Source organism: Musca autumnalis, unplaced genomic scaffold (assembly GCF_047663935.1).
Source record: "Musca autumnalis isolate F117 unplaced genomic scaffold, ASM4766393v1 scaffold_1, whole genome shotgun sequence".
Lineage (NCBI taxonomy): Eukaryota > Metazoa > Arthropoda > Insecta > Diptera > Muscidae > Musca > Musca autumnalis.
The window spans coordinates 108,648,335-108,664,751 of NW_027411644.1; the positions used below are offsets into that span (position 1 = coordinate 108,648,335).

Sequence of the window (16,417 nt, forward strand, 5' to 3'; positions counted from 1 at the left end):
GACTTCATTCTGGCTCCTGTACATCTCGATTCTTTCACACTCCCGTCTTTGCATTTCTCTCTTTTTCCTGCGGAAAAGACGCTTCTCCTCTCTCCTTTTCTCCCGATATCTCTCTCGTGCGCTACGCGTTGCTACTGATTGTAAAGTAGCCCTATATGCCACATTTTTCTCTTCGGTAGCAGCACGACGCTCCAGGTCTTACCATGGATTCCTTGGTGGAGATCTCTGGTATTTAGGTATGGTTTTTTCGGCTATTTGCATGGAGTGGGCAATATTTTGCCATTGTGCTGATATGTTACCGGGACGAGGAGTGCTTTCATTAAGCAATTAGGCTAGTTGAGTGGAATATACTATGTGGCTATATGTTGTGTTTGCAGCTTACCGATGTCCAATTTCCGAGTTGTGTCAGTTCGTACCTTATTTGCTACGTTTAATCTGGTACGCACCTTTGCTGCAACAAAGTGGTGGTCCGAGTGTATGTTGGCTCCTCGTAACGATCGCACATCCAACACGCTCGATTAATGTCTTCCATCTATCACAACATGATAAATTTGATTACTTGTTCTTTGAATATACCATGTTGTTTTCCGCTGCGAAGTCTATCAGCCTCATACCATTGTCAGATGTTTCAGTGTGGAGACTGAATTTCCCGACTGTTGGGCCAACGATATACTCTTTTCCAATTTTGGCATTAAAATAGCTAGAAGAATTTTAATGTCATGCGGTCGTAAAATATATCATTGGTCTGTTCGTCCTCGTCTTCAGTGGGATCTCATGATCCGCAAATAAAACTGATGTTGAAGAATTATGCTTTTAATCACTGGGGTGAAGCTGGAGACCAGATGCTTTGTGTCATTGCAACTATAATACAGTGCGTCACCTGCAGGTGTTGTTGTAACGCCTTTCCCAATCCATCTAATTTCCTATATGGCAGTAATGTCGGCCTTGTACTTTTCAAGTACATCTGCCAATGCGTAAACTGCACCTTCTCTATAAAGAGTGCGAACATTCCAAGTGCGAACGTTTGCGGAGTTCGTCAATTTTAGAGGGTTTTTTTTTCTTTTCATTCGTTTTTTCATAGAATGCTGCTATTTCTAGGGGAGGTTTACTAACCCGACGCCCAAACCCAAGTTTTTGACGTTCTTATGGGTGAACGCGCGGCACATGTTAGCTCGCTACCTTTAACGGGTGTTAAAGGCAGCTCCCCAGGTGACACCACGGGGAGGTCAGTGTCCACTTGAGATGAAAGAGGTACCAAGATAAATCCTGGGCTTTGCCATGTCAAGCTGTCTGGACCGTAACTTTCATCCCCTACTTCACCCAATGTTTATACTGCACTGCTTTATTAAAGTAAGAAACATTCTTAACAACTAAGTATTAAAATATGACTTAACCTAACTTAACCTAGTGTGTAAAAGAGAGAGGGAGAGTGAACATATGTGCACGAACGCATCCGCTATACAATCGTATGGAGAGGTCATAAACACACATCATTATCTCACATGTGGCAAGCATACTCGCTGCAGACTGTCATCATACAATACCAAGACGGCCGGTACTATGCACCGGATTGACTCGGAGGAATCTTCGACCACGGGCCGTCACCTCAACAATTAAGTGTTTGTGTTCGTGCATTTTTTCACCATGGGAGCGGCAATTTATACTGGTATGCCTGCTCCGAGCTCTTCTGGTCCGTGCCGAAATAGAAATGAGCACCGGGCCAGATCCATACTGATATCTGCCAGATATCACCATTGTGGCACAATACGGATAGCCTTGGAGGTGTATCGCTGGCAGTTTGCAGCCTTCTCAATTTTTTTTAATTATTGTTTATTGTCGAAATAAAGAAATCCTTTGATTCTTTATCGTAACAATTGGCAATTGAAAATGGCTGCCATACAAAGCGCGTCATTCTTCACACGAATTTCTACCTGCACCCGATAAATCTCATTGATCCTTCGGTAGTTTGGGGGGGCCTTATCAGTTTATAATTTCTGTACTTGACGGAATATCGAATAAATCTTAAGTACATTTCCATTTTGGATTTGATCAGATTGTGATCCATAGTTTCACAAAAGACAAACAACATTAATTTAAAGAATACTTTTAGGCTGAATATGATGAGTAACTGCTAAACAGCTTGGTAGCATTAAAACTCAAGAGCTGTTCCATACATTTTATTTTCTCTTTGGCTTTTTTGCCAATAGAGTAAATATCGGCTTAACAAATATGGTTCATAGCGATTAAAAAAAAATACAAAAAAAAACATTGTAAAAATAAATCATACATCGACATGACTTGAATATTATCAGTGCCTGTATTGTTGGCGTCGTGAAAGAAAGTAATTAGAAAAAATATTTACGTTAGTCACTTTTTTTGTTTTAGAAAAATCAATCATACTTTTTGCATATACGGCAGCGGCGATGCTGAAGTGATATTCTCGTACTTGTACATATCAACAAAAAGTGTTCATTGTAATCATTGAAACTTATTACGAAGTCATTAAATTGTTTATTTAAGTTATTGTAAAACCTTAAGAATGATTATTCACCATGCAGAAAATTTAAAACGTGGATAAGCCGGATCGATATTGCCATACCCCCTCAGCAGAAGAAACAAATTGGTTATATCTGCGAAACAGTGTGTGTGGCAAAAATACCAAACACGTTGGTTCAAATTTCCCCCAAAAATGTCTAATTGATGTTATAGTTCCAATATGGACTATATAGCATGCGTCTCCTACCCGTTACATATATAGGGCTACCGAGCGTACAATGTGAATGGCTAAAACCTATGGTCAGTCAAATAGGGGTTATCTACAACCGCCGAATAAGGTCAAAGGTGTTCCAATCCATGTCTGAGTTAGGCATTCCCATTATGCAAAAAAGTCATACGAGACATAATTAAGAAATTTTATAATCGGTGCACCATGGATGTGTATGGGAACAAATGTATGTATGATATATAAAATAAAGAAATAATATTTCTGACCAACGCAGATGACATCGACATAATAGGCCGAACAAAGCAAGCCTAACAGCCACATGAGTGAGTCTGACAGTAAACCATGCAATAAGACCATGTTTATGGTATCAACACGGAAGAAGTCCAGTAGACTCGTACCAACTGTGGGTATTGAAATCTCAACCTACCCCAAGCATGGGTACTTGCGAAAGCAGGACTTGGTGTGTTTGAGAGAAGTTTCTTCGAAAGATTATCACGGTGTGCCTAAACCAAATTTAAATGGAAGGTGCTTACACCTGGGAAGTTTTTGCAGATTCTAAAACTACAATGCTCATAGAAGAGAAAAATCGAAAAACAAAAAAAATCGCCCGAGGGATTTTCAAAAAATTCGCGATTTAAGTTCACATTTTTAGGGATTCTTTAGGTTTTCACGATTTTGCTTGGAAACCGCGAGCCCTATGTAAATGTGCATAAAGAAAATATTGTAGCTGTGAAAATTCTCCACCAGATTGAACTTTATGATATTTTCGTTTTACTGTTTTTGAGATATAAAAGTTCAAATTGAGACAATGCTTACACATGGGAAGATTTCGCGGATTCTGTGAAACAGCAATGTTCATAGATAAGAAAAATAAAAAAAGCAGAAAAAAAAATCGCCGGAGGGATATTTAAATAAATCGCGATCAAAATTCAGAATTTTAGGGTTTTTAGGTTTTCACGATTTTGCTTGGAAACCGCAAGTCGCATCGAAATGTGTCTAAAGAAAATGTTGTAGCTGTGAAAATTCTCTACAAGACTGACTTTTAGGTTTTTTTCGAAGGTTTTACCATTTTTGAGATATAGAGGTTCAGTTCAAATTTTTAGGTTTTTATCATAGACTAATTAATGTAGAGACAAAGAATGGGTCTCACCATTTATCTGCGGCGACATAGATGTCGTTTACGCATGTTTATGGTTTGAGTGAAAGCTAATTGTTTCACTCAAACGAAAACTCCTAAAAATATTAACATTTACGAAATATATGCCTATCAAAAAGAGTGGCATAGTTAATTTCACATGTAAAGAACATTTTAAATTGGCGAAGTTTGCAAACAAAGACCCTAATTGGTAGAAAAACAAATAAATTGTTTTCGAAGTTGAGTCATTTGACTAGCCCCAGTTTGGCTTGAGTCAGATGACTAGCCCCAAATCGATTCGTGCGACATCTGGTTGAGAATGAAAAATGAGAGCGTTCGTTGTCTCTACTTAATTAGTCTATGTTTTTATCTTAAGTCTTCAAGATTTTGCTTGGAAACCGCAAGTCATATCAAAATGGGACTAAAGAAAATGTTGAAGCTGCGAAAATTCTCTACAAGATTTTTTCCTAGGTTGTACCATTTTCAAGATATATAAGTTTAATTGGGGAAATTGCAGTAATGATATTGTTTTATAAGGAGCCGATACTGTCAGTGCATTGTTTCAATTTGAACTTCTATATCTCAAAAACGGTAAAACCTACGAAAATATCGTAAAGGTCAATCTTGTGAAGAATTTTCACAGCTACAAGATTTCTTTAGGCCCATTTACATACGACTCGCGGTTTCCTAGCAAAATCGTGAAAACCTAAAGGACCCCTAAAAATGTGAACTTAAATCGCGATTTATTTGAAAATTCCTCCGGCGATTTTTTTTTTTTTGTTTCTTGATATTTCTCATCTATGAGCATTGTAGTTTCAGAATCTGCAAAAACTTCCCAGGTGTAAGCACCTTCCATTTAAAATTAGTTAAGGCGCACCGGATGGTTTAAGATGCCCTCACAGAATGGCATATTAATACGAGCAGTTTGACAAAAAACTCCGATAGAAAGTCCTAGTTAAAGATGATATCAAAACAAGTAAGAAAAGCGTTAAGTTCGGTCGGGCCGAACTTCTTATACCCTCCACCACAAATTTCAGCCATTTCGGTGGATTAATGTGGCCACAACCTTCAAAATACCGAAATTCGGAAGGTACCGTCTATGGGGGCTATATGATGGCGTGGACCTATACCTACGAATTTCTGGGGGAAAGTTTTATACCCCAAACGAAGACTAAATACCAAATTTCAGCCATCTCGGTGTGATAATGAGGCTAAAACGTTCAAAATATCGAAAATCGGGAGATATTGTTTTATGGGGCCTATATCAACACGTGGACCTATGTAAACATTTTATGGTAGAAATGTTTCTTAGCCTCTGGAAACACAAAATACAAAGTTACAACCGATTCTTTGGTCAAATGGGTCTAATACATTCAAAATATATTAAAATGACGCGTACTTTATAAGGGGTCTTATGTGGGGGCTATACCAAAACGTGGACCAATATAACCCAACTTTGGTAGGAATGTTTTCTGGCCTCTGAAGACACAAAATACCAAATTACAACCAATTCTGTGGTCAAATGGGTCTAATACACTCAAAATATATTAAAATGACGCGTACTTTATATGGGGCCTTATATGGGGGCTATACCAAAACGTGGACCTATATAACCCAACTTTGGTAGGAATATTTTTTGGCCTCTGGAGACACAAAGTACCAAATTACAACCAATTCGGTGGTAAAATGGGCCAAATATCTTAAAAATTCCTTAAAACGACGACGCGTCACGCGTCATTTTGTATGGGGGCTATACGAAAGCGTGGACCTACATAGCCCGCTTTCAATACCAAAAGTCCTACGTAAATATAACATATTTTCCCAAAATTTCATCAACCTACGTCAATCCGTTCGGACGCTAGAGTGATTTCCACAGACGGACAGACGGACAGACGGACAGACGGACGGACATGGCTATATCGATGTAGAATTGCACGCTGATCAAGAATATATATACTTTGTGGGGTCTACAATGATTATTTCGAGTAGTTACAAACGTAGTGACAAACTTAATATACCCCCATCCTATGGTGGAGGGTATAAAAATGGCATCCAAAGTTGGTCAAGTAAAGTAAAAGATGGAATGAATGAATACCTTCTTATTCCGCCATGGTGTAATTATAATGTTTCGTGATAACCCAGCAAACCAATCGTACCTACATCGTAACGAAATCGGAACAAAATTCGGACGCTACGTCCGATGTCGGATCCGAAATCGTAACGATGCCGTAACGAAAGTTGTATGAAGTGGTTGACATAATTTCGGAACGAAATGTCGGAGCTTAATCTGATAGATTTCGGTCAGAATTAGGAACGAAATCGGAAGAAAATCCTTGGGAAATTCGGAAGGCGATTTTTTTTTTCTTCCTGATTTTCGTACAGATTTCTGAACGATTTCGGAATAATGTCGTATGAAAGTCGGAGGTACCTTTCGAATCTTTGTACAAAAAGCAAAGCAAAAAATTTGTTCTGACGCCTATTTCTTTTAAAAATCGATCTCTGTTATGTTTTTTTATTGGAATATTGCAATTTCAAACGTTCTAATGATTTTCACTGTTGTTATTAGTTCGTAGTTATAGTAGAATAATCTAAACTTTGTTAAATATATCCAAAAGGTGGTTGTTGTGCCAGGGGAAATTTGTTTCTGACAAATCGATCCGAATTCGTACGAACGAAATCTGAACGAATTCCCCTACGAAAAATCGTATAAAAAATCGGAACGAAATCTGAACGATTTTGCTACCGACATTGTTCAGATGTGTCGGACATCCGAAATTTGGTTTGCAGGGAACGTCAGCTGATTGTGTTTATTTTATTGGTGTGTGGATTAATTTTGAAATTACCCAGCTAACAATCTGATTTCCGATTTTTTCCCCAGATTTCCCGAATATTTTTAGAAATTTTTCGATTTTTCTAATATTTTCCTAGAAATTGTACCGATTTTCCCAAAGTATTTTTAAGAATCTCTACACATTTTCTGAAGAATCTTCGGTACGAAAGGGATTTTTTCGGTTGATGTTGATGGCTGGTTATAAAATTCGCATATAAAATGTTTAAATTTGTTTAATATAAATACAACAAAAAATAATTTAAGCTAGTGTTGACAGCTTCAACATACTCGTGCACAATATTTTACTATTAATCGCAAAATGATTTTTTTCGTACCGATTTCTGTCAGAAAATGTAAATTTTTTTTACGAATTTTCCAAGAATTTACTTCAGAATTCGGAACCAATTCTTAGCGAAACTCTAATTAAAATTTTCGTAGAAAATTCTTTCCGAATTTAAAGAAACATTTTGATATTATTTTTGGAACAAACATTTATTTGTATACATATGCTTTATTCATGTTAAAATAAACGCTAATTTATGACGATAGGCCATTGAGATTTCTATAATCGAAAAACCGATTATTGCATTTCACTGCGTATCCCTAGTCTGGTTCTGGTGGGTGTAATGAGCTATGAATTGTTGGCAGTATTTGTTGGCACATCGCTTTCATTGGCTCTTCTTTGTTTTAGATAGGTTTTCTTTTGCCGATACACAGAAAAAAATATTTCAAGAATTTTAACATATTCTCGTTTCTGATGTAGTTTTTTTCATACTATACAGGTACCTCACATAAGATACATGTGAAGTTTCTTATATCCATCCGAAATACACTATTTTATCAAATATATGTAAGATTTTCATGATACGCAAAATCACTTTCCTATTTTTCCCTACATTCTCAGTATTTGCTCTCATATTTCCTCTCTTATGACATGTCAAAGCATTGGTGTAAATGGCATGCTTTGGATCAAAAAAATGAATAGCATCTTTTGGGGTTCACGCTCATATAAAATTTATCGATGAAGATGCTAAAAAGATGACATGCCAGATCACTCGCACCCATGATTGAATGGCATCTTTGCCATCAAACATTTTGCTGCGTACATATCGACGCCTCCAAACAATAGTATGCTAAGTCGACTTAGCATGTTTTCAAGTTCTTTACATTTTTATATTTAACGTCCTTCAACTTAAATTCTGTCAAATTTTGGTAATGATCGGACAATCCAAACAGAAGTTATAAACAAAAATTTACTTAGCATAGCACTGAAGGTCAAAGAAATTTCCAAACTTTTAGAGCTTGTCCTGCAAAACTCGCTTTTCAGAATTAGCAAACTATTATTTGGAGGTGTCGAACGTCCTTTAACTTAAATTCTGTCTAATTTTGGTAATGATCTGTCAACCCGAACAGAAGTTATAAACAAATATTGACTTAGCATAGTACTGAAGTTCAAAAAAATTTCCAAACTTTGAGAGCTTTTCCTGCAAAACTCACTTTTTAGACTTAGCATACTATTATTTGGAGGTGTCGATATGGTTCATATTGCTCTCCTATACTCACAAGACGATAACAACTACAGTAAAAATCATTAGAAGAAACGGCCCTGCAAACATTTTCTATCGCGTAAGAATAATTTGCGATTCTCCTGGAAGATCAATTAGTGGCAGGCGAGCGCGTCTAAATATCTTCCGCGAATTACCAACCTAAAGTAAGTATTTATGCAATGCGAATCGCGACCACGATTTGCTGATGAATCATATGGAAGATCGTAAGAAAATATAAAGAAAAAATTAAAAGATATAGCGGGATACTAATATTTGTGGGCGCCAATTGCAGAAGGTTCTTCAACGGATTGAAACACGAACACGTTACTAAAAAACTATTCTTTATTTAACAAAATTATATGTGTTTGATACGAAGGTTTTAAAGAGACTGAATGTATGAAAAAATATGTATATCAATATTGGAGTAAACAACAAACTTTAATGTAACACCTTTTGGAGAATTACTTAAGACATGCTTATTAACAAGGACATCCGTCCCGACATCAAAAATTTTATATGGAGGTCTACGTTTTTCCATATATAGTTTGTTTTTGTCCTGCGACTTCATTTCCAATTCTTCAGTGTTTTCCACAAACGCAATAGCTGAAGCATCTCGTTCCGTGGTGGAATAATTATGTTCTTCTCGTTTTTCTTTACCCTCCCCCTGCAGTGAAACCTCTCTGAACACATGAGCACTTGCATCCATTTGTATTGCCGGCCCATCTTCCTTCGGTAACATATCCATAGGGGAAGCCCATGCCGAATCACATTCTTCTATGATATCATTTTCAAGCATTACCACAACCTCCTTTATCAACTGCTCAGCCCTTGCAAATGGCATGTGATATGGTGGGGAATTTATTGGTAAATTGTCACCTTCTTCATTAAAATTAAGCGCATCCGATTCTTTCACGATCTTAAAATCAACCATGAGAAGCTCGATGTATATTTCATCTTCGACTCTTTCGCTTTTAACGCTGCACATATATGGATATAAATCAGCATCCTTTCTCCTTTCTGGATTTGTGGTATCATCTGGAAAAGGATTTTTGAATATTGCTTGGTTTGTAGTAGGGATAGGTAAGTCGACTTTCGATTAATCGATTAGTCGACTTTTTGCAGTTAAAAGTCTAAAAATCGTGGTCGACTTTTGGCTGGAGGGAAAATCGCATAATCGATTATCTTGTGATCGATTTTCGAGTTTGCCCATTGATTGCTAACTTAGCGGTTTTACAGTTTTGGCGGTTTTACATTTTCAAAAGAAAACTCGAAAATCGACGAATAATCGATCATAATCGATTTTCTGCGGTTATGAAAAAGTCGAAAGTCGAGTTTTATGACAAGTGAAATAATCGCCAGACCGAAAAATCGCATTTTTAGTTTTAGACCAAATCGAAAAATCGATTATTGCTTTCCATTACCTATCCCTAGTTTGTAGTTGGAGAATAATCAGATTCACGATGGTAATCCGGGCCATAAGATTCAAAGTCCGAAACATACAATTGACAACTTTTCATTGGAGTTATAAACGGAGATTCCGTATGTCCCTTTGCTATTTTCACTGGCTTGCGTTTAACATACGATCCAGTAATTTTGTTTGTTTCTGCTAAGTTCAACTCGATTGGTAGCTCTTGAGCAAAGTCAAATACTTTAGTTGGACAGCCTTCAAAATACCAATGCTTCTGCCCCATATTCAGTACAATACTGGCCTGCTCCATAAAATCTGTTCCCAGAAGAGTGCGGTTGTTTTTTATTTTCCGGAAAAACCAAAAAATCGATGTCAAAACTTCTTCCTCCAACCAATGTCTTGCATGTTGTTGTAAGAAATGTTTGATTGGTTGTGGATCCATCGGCCAACGTTGTTTTACATCTAATGGTATCAAATTTACATCCTTTTAACTGCATAATTCGCTTTAAACTTGAACTGGCTACACTCGTTTTAGAGCCGGTATCAAAATAAGCTTGTCCAGAAAATCCAAACATTTCAACATTCACCCTTGGAATGTCACGACCGATATACATATCATAGGAATTAAAACTTGCGTTTAGCTTTTCATTGTATTTAGGACAATTCGCACGAACAAAACCTGGTGCGTTACATCCGTAGCAAGCCAATTTCGTTTTTAAAACTTCTGTCTTAGCATTTGAATTTACATATTCAACAACATTTTGCTTTTTAAAACAGCTTTCAGCAGTATGGCCTTTTTTTCCGCAAAAGGAGCAACGTTTTAGACCACCTTGAGGACCACTTTCTAAATGTTTAGTGTTCACAACAACGCGTTCACTAATTGTAAGTTCAGCTTCCCTTGCATCTGCCAGAAGTACTTCAAAGGTTTTAACTTTATGACGAAATACACGTTCTCTTATGTGAGGATGAAGCATCCCAAACACCATATCAATCTGGCTGGATTCTGTAGGAACTTCTGCTAACTGCGCAAATAACGTTCTCTTCTTTCTAATGAATGTATCTGTAGGTTCATTCTTACCCTGTTTAATTTCAAATAATTCCGTATAGATTCGCCATGCTGGTGTCGGTGGAGCAAAGGCCTCACGTAACATTTTAATGACATCTATGAAAGTTTTGGCTTTACCCTTAACACCACTCCACCATTCTGCAGCATCTCCTTGCAGTAGCATAGGCATACCATTAACAGCATTAGCATCAGCAACGTCTTCAATAAGCTGGTAAGTTGTAATAGCTGATATAAACTCCTCAACTTTCGTAGCACATCGTTCCCCGTTGTATCTTGCTGAGCAACCGCTAAACGATCCATTCTTCTCGCTGGGTCTGTTTATGGATCTCAATAGACTTTCAAATTGTTCAGTTGTAAGTGACACCATGTTCGTATTCCTCGTAATTCGTTTGATTTTGAGTGTACCTTCAGCAATAATTCTTTTATTCATAGATATTGACTATGGACAGGATATTCCTTATCCTGTTACACGGGTTGAAGAAAAAATTTTGGGATTTTGCCAGACGGAAAGGGCCACAATTTATGTCCACTATTGTCGGAAACCAGTTCTCCAATATATTTTCAATAAAAATCCTTCTTCACGGCTTTCTGGGCGTTATTCAGGCCTCGCTGTTGGGCGTCAATTTATAGCGGGATACTAATATTTGTGGGCGCCAATTGCAGAAGGTTCTTCAACGGATTGAAACACGAACACGTTACTAAAAAACTAATCTTTATTTAACAAAATTATATGTGTTTGATACGAAGGTTTTAAAGAGACTGAATGTATGAAAAAATATGTATATCAATATTGGAGTAAAATAAAATATTTGACAACATTTACAATGACACAATTTCAATAGGACAAAATTACTATGTTTTCAATAAATTAAAAGTAAAACAAAACAAGTAATATGTGACACTACGCTACAAAGAAATGTATGTTTCATTCTTCTTTGTTTCTTTCAGTTGTTGTCTTTGATTTCTACCCATTTTGTTTTCTTTTCTGTTATGATTTTTAATTATTCCTTGTGTTGTGGTGGTTGTATTATGGCTCTCATTTACTTTGTCCATTCGCTTGGTAAAATCCGGACATGTGTTGTGTTTGTCAATACTCATAATATTATACGTCCCATTTATATCAAAGTTATCATGGTAGAACAAATAAGGTAAAGTAAATACTACACCAAATACAACTCAACAACAACCACATAGAAATGTGTTTTGTTTGTAATGTTAGTGTCACCTGTATATGTAAACAAAATAAGGAAATGTCTATAAATTATTGGAATTTACAAAAACTAATGAAAAATCATGATTGAATATGTTGGAAAACATGAATGAAAATTCGTTACATTTTCAGTTTGAAGGTTTCCATATCATTCCATTAAATGCATAATTTCTCACAGATAGTAGAATTCTTGCAAAAATGTTTGGGATCACTGGAAATTAATTGAAAAAAGAGAATCTGTTTCAATCTTTTGTTTTTGAAATCAAAGAAGCGCTTTTTAGGGCTTTATATTTTACCGCCTCAATAAGCGGTGTTTTAGGCACGTCGTTCGGACTTGAAGGAGGTTACATGTCATTGATATGAAGATGTCTTTATGGGAAATACTTTTTTTCGGAATGATATATTTTTTCCTTAAAATATATATCCCTAATGTGCATCGAAAATAGAAATAAATATATTAAATGTCATATGGAATGTGGCACTAACGTTACAGCCCAGTTCAGTCAGCTGCACGCAGAAAAAAAGGCCTCGCTAACATATGTCCCATACATATTTTGCAGCAAACATATATATATGTTTGCAACAGTCCCAAACATAACATATGTTTTGGTCCTACAAACAAATATGTGTTTGGGTGCAAACAAATTGCATGTTTGGGTGCAAACAATTTATATGTTTGGGTGCAAACAATTTAAATGTTTGGGTGCAAACAATTTAAATGTTTTGGTGCAAACAAATACAAAACCAAAAGCCCCCAAAAAAACAAACACATGCACCAGTGAGCGATTACTGAGAGCAAGGGAGCGTAAATTTCAATGTAAAACTCTTTAAAATGTGTGCTCTCTCTCTCTCAGTAAGACCTCACTTGATATCTCTATAATATACACACAAATGCTGGAGTTTTTGTTTATTAAAAGGCACAACAACAACAGACACATAGGAACATACAAAATTCCAAAGAAATACATAACACACTTTAATAAAAAAAACTGATTGAAATAATTTGTAAATAGTCACACTTTTAAAAAGAAAAATATATAGACACGTAGTTGAACGCTTCTCCTTAGTTGTGAAATAAAACAAATTTTACTCAAAGTTGACATAATCAGTGTGGAATCGGCATCTGGAATCAAATGATTATGTAATAAATAAATATGGATATGCCATATTTCAAATATACATATGTATGTAATTACCAATATTAAATGCGATTTATTCCTTGTCCAATAAAATAATTCCATTCAACTTTTCGATTCAATTATAAAATGTATTGGGCATTTAATTTACTGAAACACAATTTCTTTAAGAAAACACAAAACACTGATTTATTCACTCACTTTACCGTCTTGACGCTACGCTGGCAACTAAAACACTGAAGAAAGAAAAAACAAAATAATTCATACCATTTCTTCTTATCCTCTTCGCCTGCTACGTTGGTTAACAACAACAAAACAAGAAACACACGAGTTTGACGCATACACGCCATCAAAGCACCAAAGCCCCCTTCTTCGCTTCTACGTCTTCTATTATACAATACACATAACTCTTTATTATAAAACAGCATTCCGCAGCCATCCTCTCTCCACCCATGAAAAAGATGTTCTAACATAAAAAATATGTTTTACCCAAACATATCAAATTGAGATATGTTACAAAATGTTGCAAACATATATTTGTTTGCAACCGGTCCCAAACATATATTTGTTTGGATCCAAACATATTTCTAACATACATTTTTCTGGGTGTGGGTATTGCTGTTACCTTATATTGTTCTACCATGCAAAGTTATGTATGTGTGTGCTGGTTTTTATTCAATAAAAACAAAACAATTCACCAAAATTGTTTTTTCTAATCTCTCAGAAGAAACCAGTATTTTTTTTTCTTTAAAAAAGGCGTTCATGAAATGCAGAAATTTTAACCTTGGCAAGACTTTATGAACGCTATTCCTAAAATGCGGAAATTTTTTTCTGTGTATAACGCTAAAGTTTATGGCTGTGATTTATAATCTGCAATGAACAAAAAATAAATAAATTAAACCGACAAAATGACACAACATCCGCATTAGCATTTTTCATTTTCGTTATTAACAGAAAGGAATCCCCAATAAATGCCGACAAAAATAAACAAAACCTACATAAAGAGATATATTTTTGTGTTATGCGGGATTTTTCTGGGCAAACATTGGAGAAGTTGCAGTTGTTATTTTGTAACTGATGAGCGGAATTTGAAAATGTACTACCAACAACAAATTTGAATTTATCCGTCGTTAATTAATGCCGGAAACTAGAGTTGTGCCAAAGGAACTATATGGAATTATATGGTTCACTTCGCAGTACCAATGGCCCACATTTTGTCTGCGTATACTTAATATAACACGTTATATTTCATGATGTTAGATTACATAACTCTACCGGAAACGCTCTACTTCTTAGAGGAATACACAATTTCTATAGTGGAAGTAAATGATGTTGAGCAGTGTCTTTTACATACAGTGCTCGACATATCAATATGTCGAGATAATTTAGAAAAGCATTTGTAGGTATGGTTTTCTTTGTATAGCGTACGAGTATATATTTATATTTATTTTGAATTGAGTTTTTATGTTATGCAAAAATATGCAAGTAAAAAATGCACCTAGTTAAAATTTACAATATTTTATTTAGTTTTCTGGAAGAGTTTCCATTGATATGTCGAGCACTGTGTGTGTGTATTCATAAGTTAATAGAAATGCAAATGGAAATGAGTAGCTTTGCAAAATAACAACAAATGATCAAAGAGCAGTGATTCTTTTTCATTTACTACTCTTTGAGTCAAAGATGTTGACTCAATATTATTGAGTGAATTTATAAATATACATACATACATATATTTTTCTAATTTTGAAAACCAATTTCAGATCAACAAAGAGATACTGAAAGCTTGGTTGGAAACTAGAACAAAAAGAGAGTTAAAAAACAAATCTCATAAACGATGTCGGCGGTATTTCAAGGCAAACTGGCAGAAAATTTAAAATTTGGACATATTTTAGAAATTGGTGCAGAGGTGGAAGCTGATGGTTCATGGTAAGCAAGTTCGCCATACTAAATACAAAAAAAAATAAATAAGTAAAAATTAAAAACAAACTGTCCTATAGGTTCAGCATATCTTTGGCAACGGGACGCTATCAAGAACGTGACATAATTGACATTGGATTACACATGCTCGTCAATACGCAGCATGAAACAATTATTGTAAAACAACAAGTCGATAAAAAGTGGTTGGAGGTGGCTACAAAAGAACACGATATAGAGGAATTTATGAAGAGATTTAAAATCAATCTGATAATGGATGTAGACAAGTTCCACATAAGCATAAATGGTAAACCATTTATGTTTGTACAATACCAAGTAGCGCTTGAGGAACTGAACACTTTGAAGTTAATGGGACATTTGTCACAAATAAATCAAATAGATCATCGACAATATTTCCCACGACCTTGGCCACCAGTACAACTAAGTGAAAAGCGAGTAGATTTTAGTCATGATATACCGATAGCCTTTAAACCGGGTCATGTTATGGTTATTATGGTCAAACTAAGAGGTGATACTAAGGGTCGCTTCGTTATGCATTTTCGCAATGCCCTGAATATTAAGCGGCAAGAGGTTCACATTAGCATGAGATTTGACAAAAAGAAGGTTATAAGAAATTCGAAATTGCCAACACAAAGTAAAAAGGATAATCCTGAAAAAATGGTGTAAGAACATGGAGTTCATGAGGGTATTGAATTTGTTAAGAATTTTGCTTTTATATTTTTTTTTAGATTTGGAACTGAGGAAAAAGATGGTCATTTTCCTTTTGAGGATTTTTCAACACCATTTAAAATTGCAGTGGCATTTACCGACACCCATTTCCGTATGGCTAAAGATGGTACATTTCTCTTCGACTATGCGTTGCGCACACCAAATGTGTTATCGGATATCTCTGGCGTTAAGATTTTTGGCATTGAAGGTGTTATGGTACGCGTAAGCGCCATTGATCATTTCTATTTGGAGGATCCCATGTGTGAGGGATTTGAAAATTTATCGTATAAGAAATTTTCAAAATAATTGAAAAAATAAAAGTAAAGTAAAAAACAAGTAAAAAAGCGTTAAGTTCGGCCAGGCCGAAGTTCTTATACTCTCCACCATAAAATATTCTGACCACAATACCTAAATAAGCTAAAAACGCATAAAAATGTATTCAATCGGTCGGGAACCTTATATGGGAATATATCAAAGTGTGAACCTATGTTTTGGTGGAGAAGTTTTGTGACCACTAGGAACCTCAAATGTCGAATTGTAGATACTTGGGAAAAATTTTAGCTAAAATTCAAAAAACCGAAAATCGGGAGGTACCGTTATATGGGGGCTATACCAAAACATAGTCCTATGTTGACAATTTATATAGGGGGTTATACAAAAACATGGACCTCTGTCGACAGTTTTTGGTGTAGATGTTGTGTGACCACTGGGAACTTC

At 35.7% G+C, this 16,417-nt stretch overlaps 1 protein-coding gene across 4 annotated transcripts; it reads left to right on the forward strand.

Annotated features, from left to right (window-relative positions):
- Positions 1-2,310: 2,310 nt before the first annotated feature.
- Positions 2,311-16,044, forward strand: LOC141390748 (uncharacterized). Of its 4 annotated transcripts, none has more exons than XM_073963702.1 (4): positions 2,311-2,362; positions 14,818-14,983; positions 15,055-15,654; positions 15,721-16,044. In XM_073963702.1, the coding sequence occupies exons 2-4, from the start codon at positions 14,892-14,894 to the stop codon at positions 16,004-16,006; spliced, it is 978 nt and encodes a 325-aa protein (XP_073819803.1). In that variant the 5' UTR covers positions 2,311-2,362; positions 14,818-14,891; the 3' UTR covers positions 16,007-16,044. The 4 variants fall into 4 exon arrangements, with proteins under 4 accessions (XP_073819803.1, XP_073819802.1, XP_073819799.1 ...); XM_073963701.1 differs by having other exon boundaries at positions 2,311-2,341; XM_073963698.1 differs by having other exon boundaries at positions 2,323-2,448.
- The last annotated feature ends 373 nt before the right edge of the window (positions 16,045-16,417 follow it).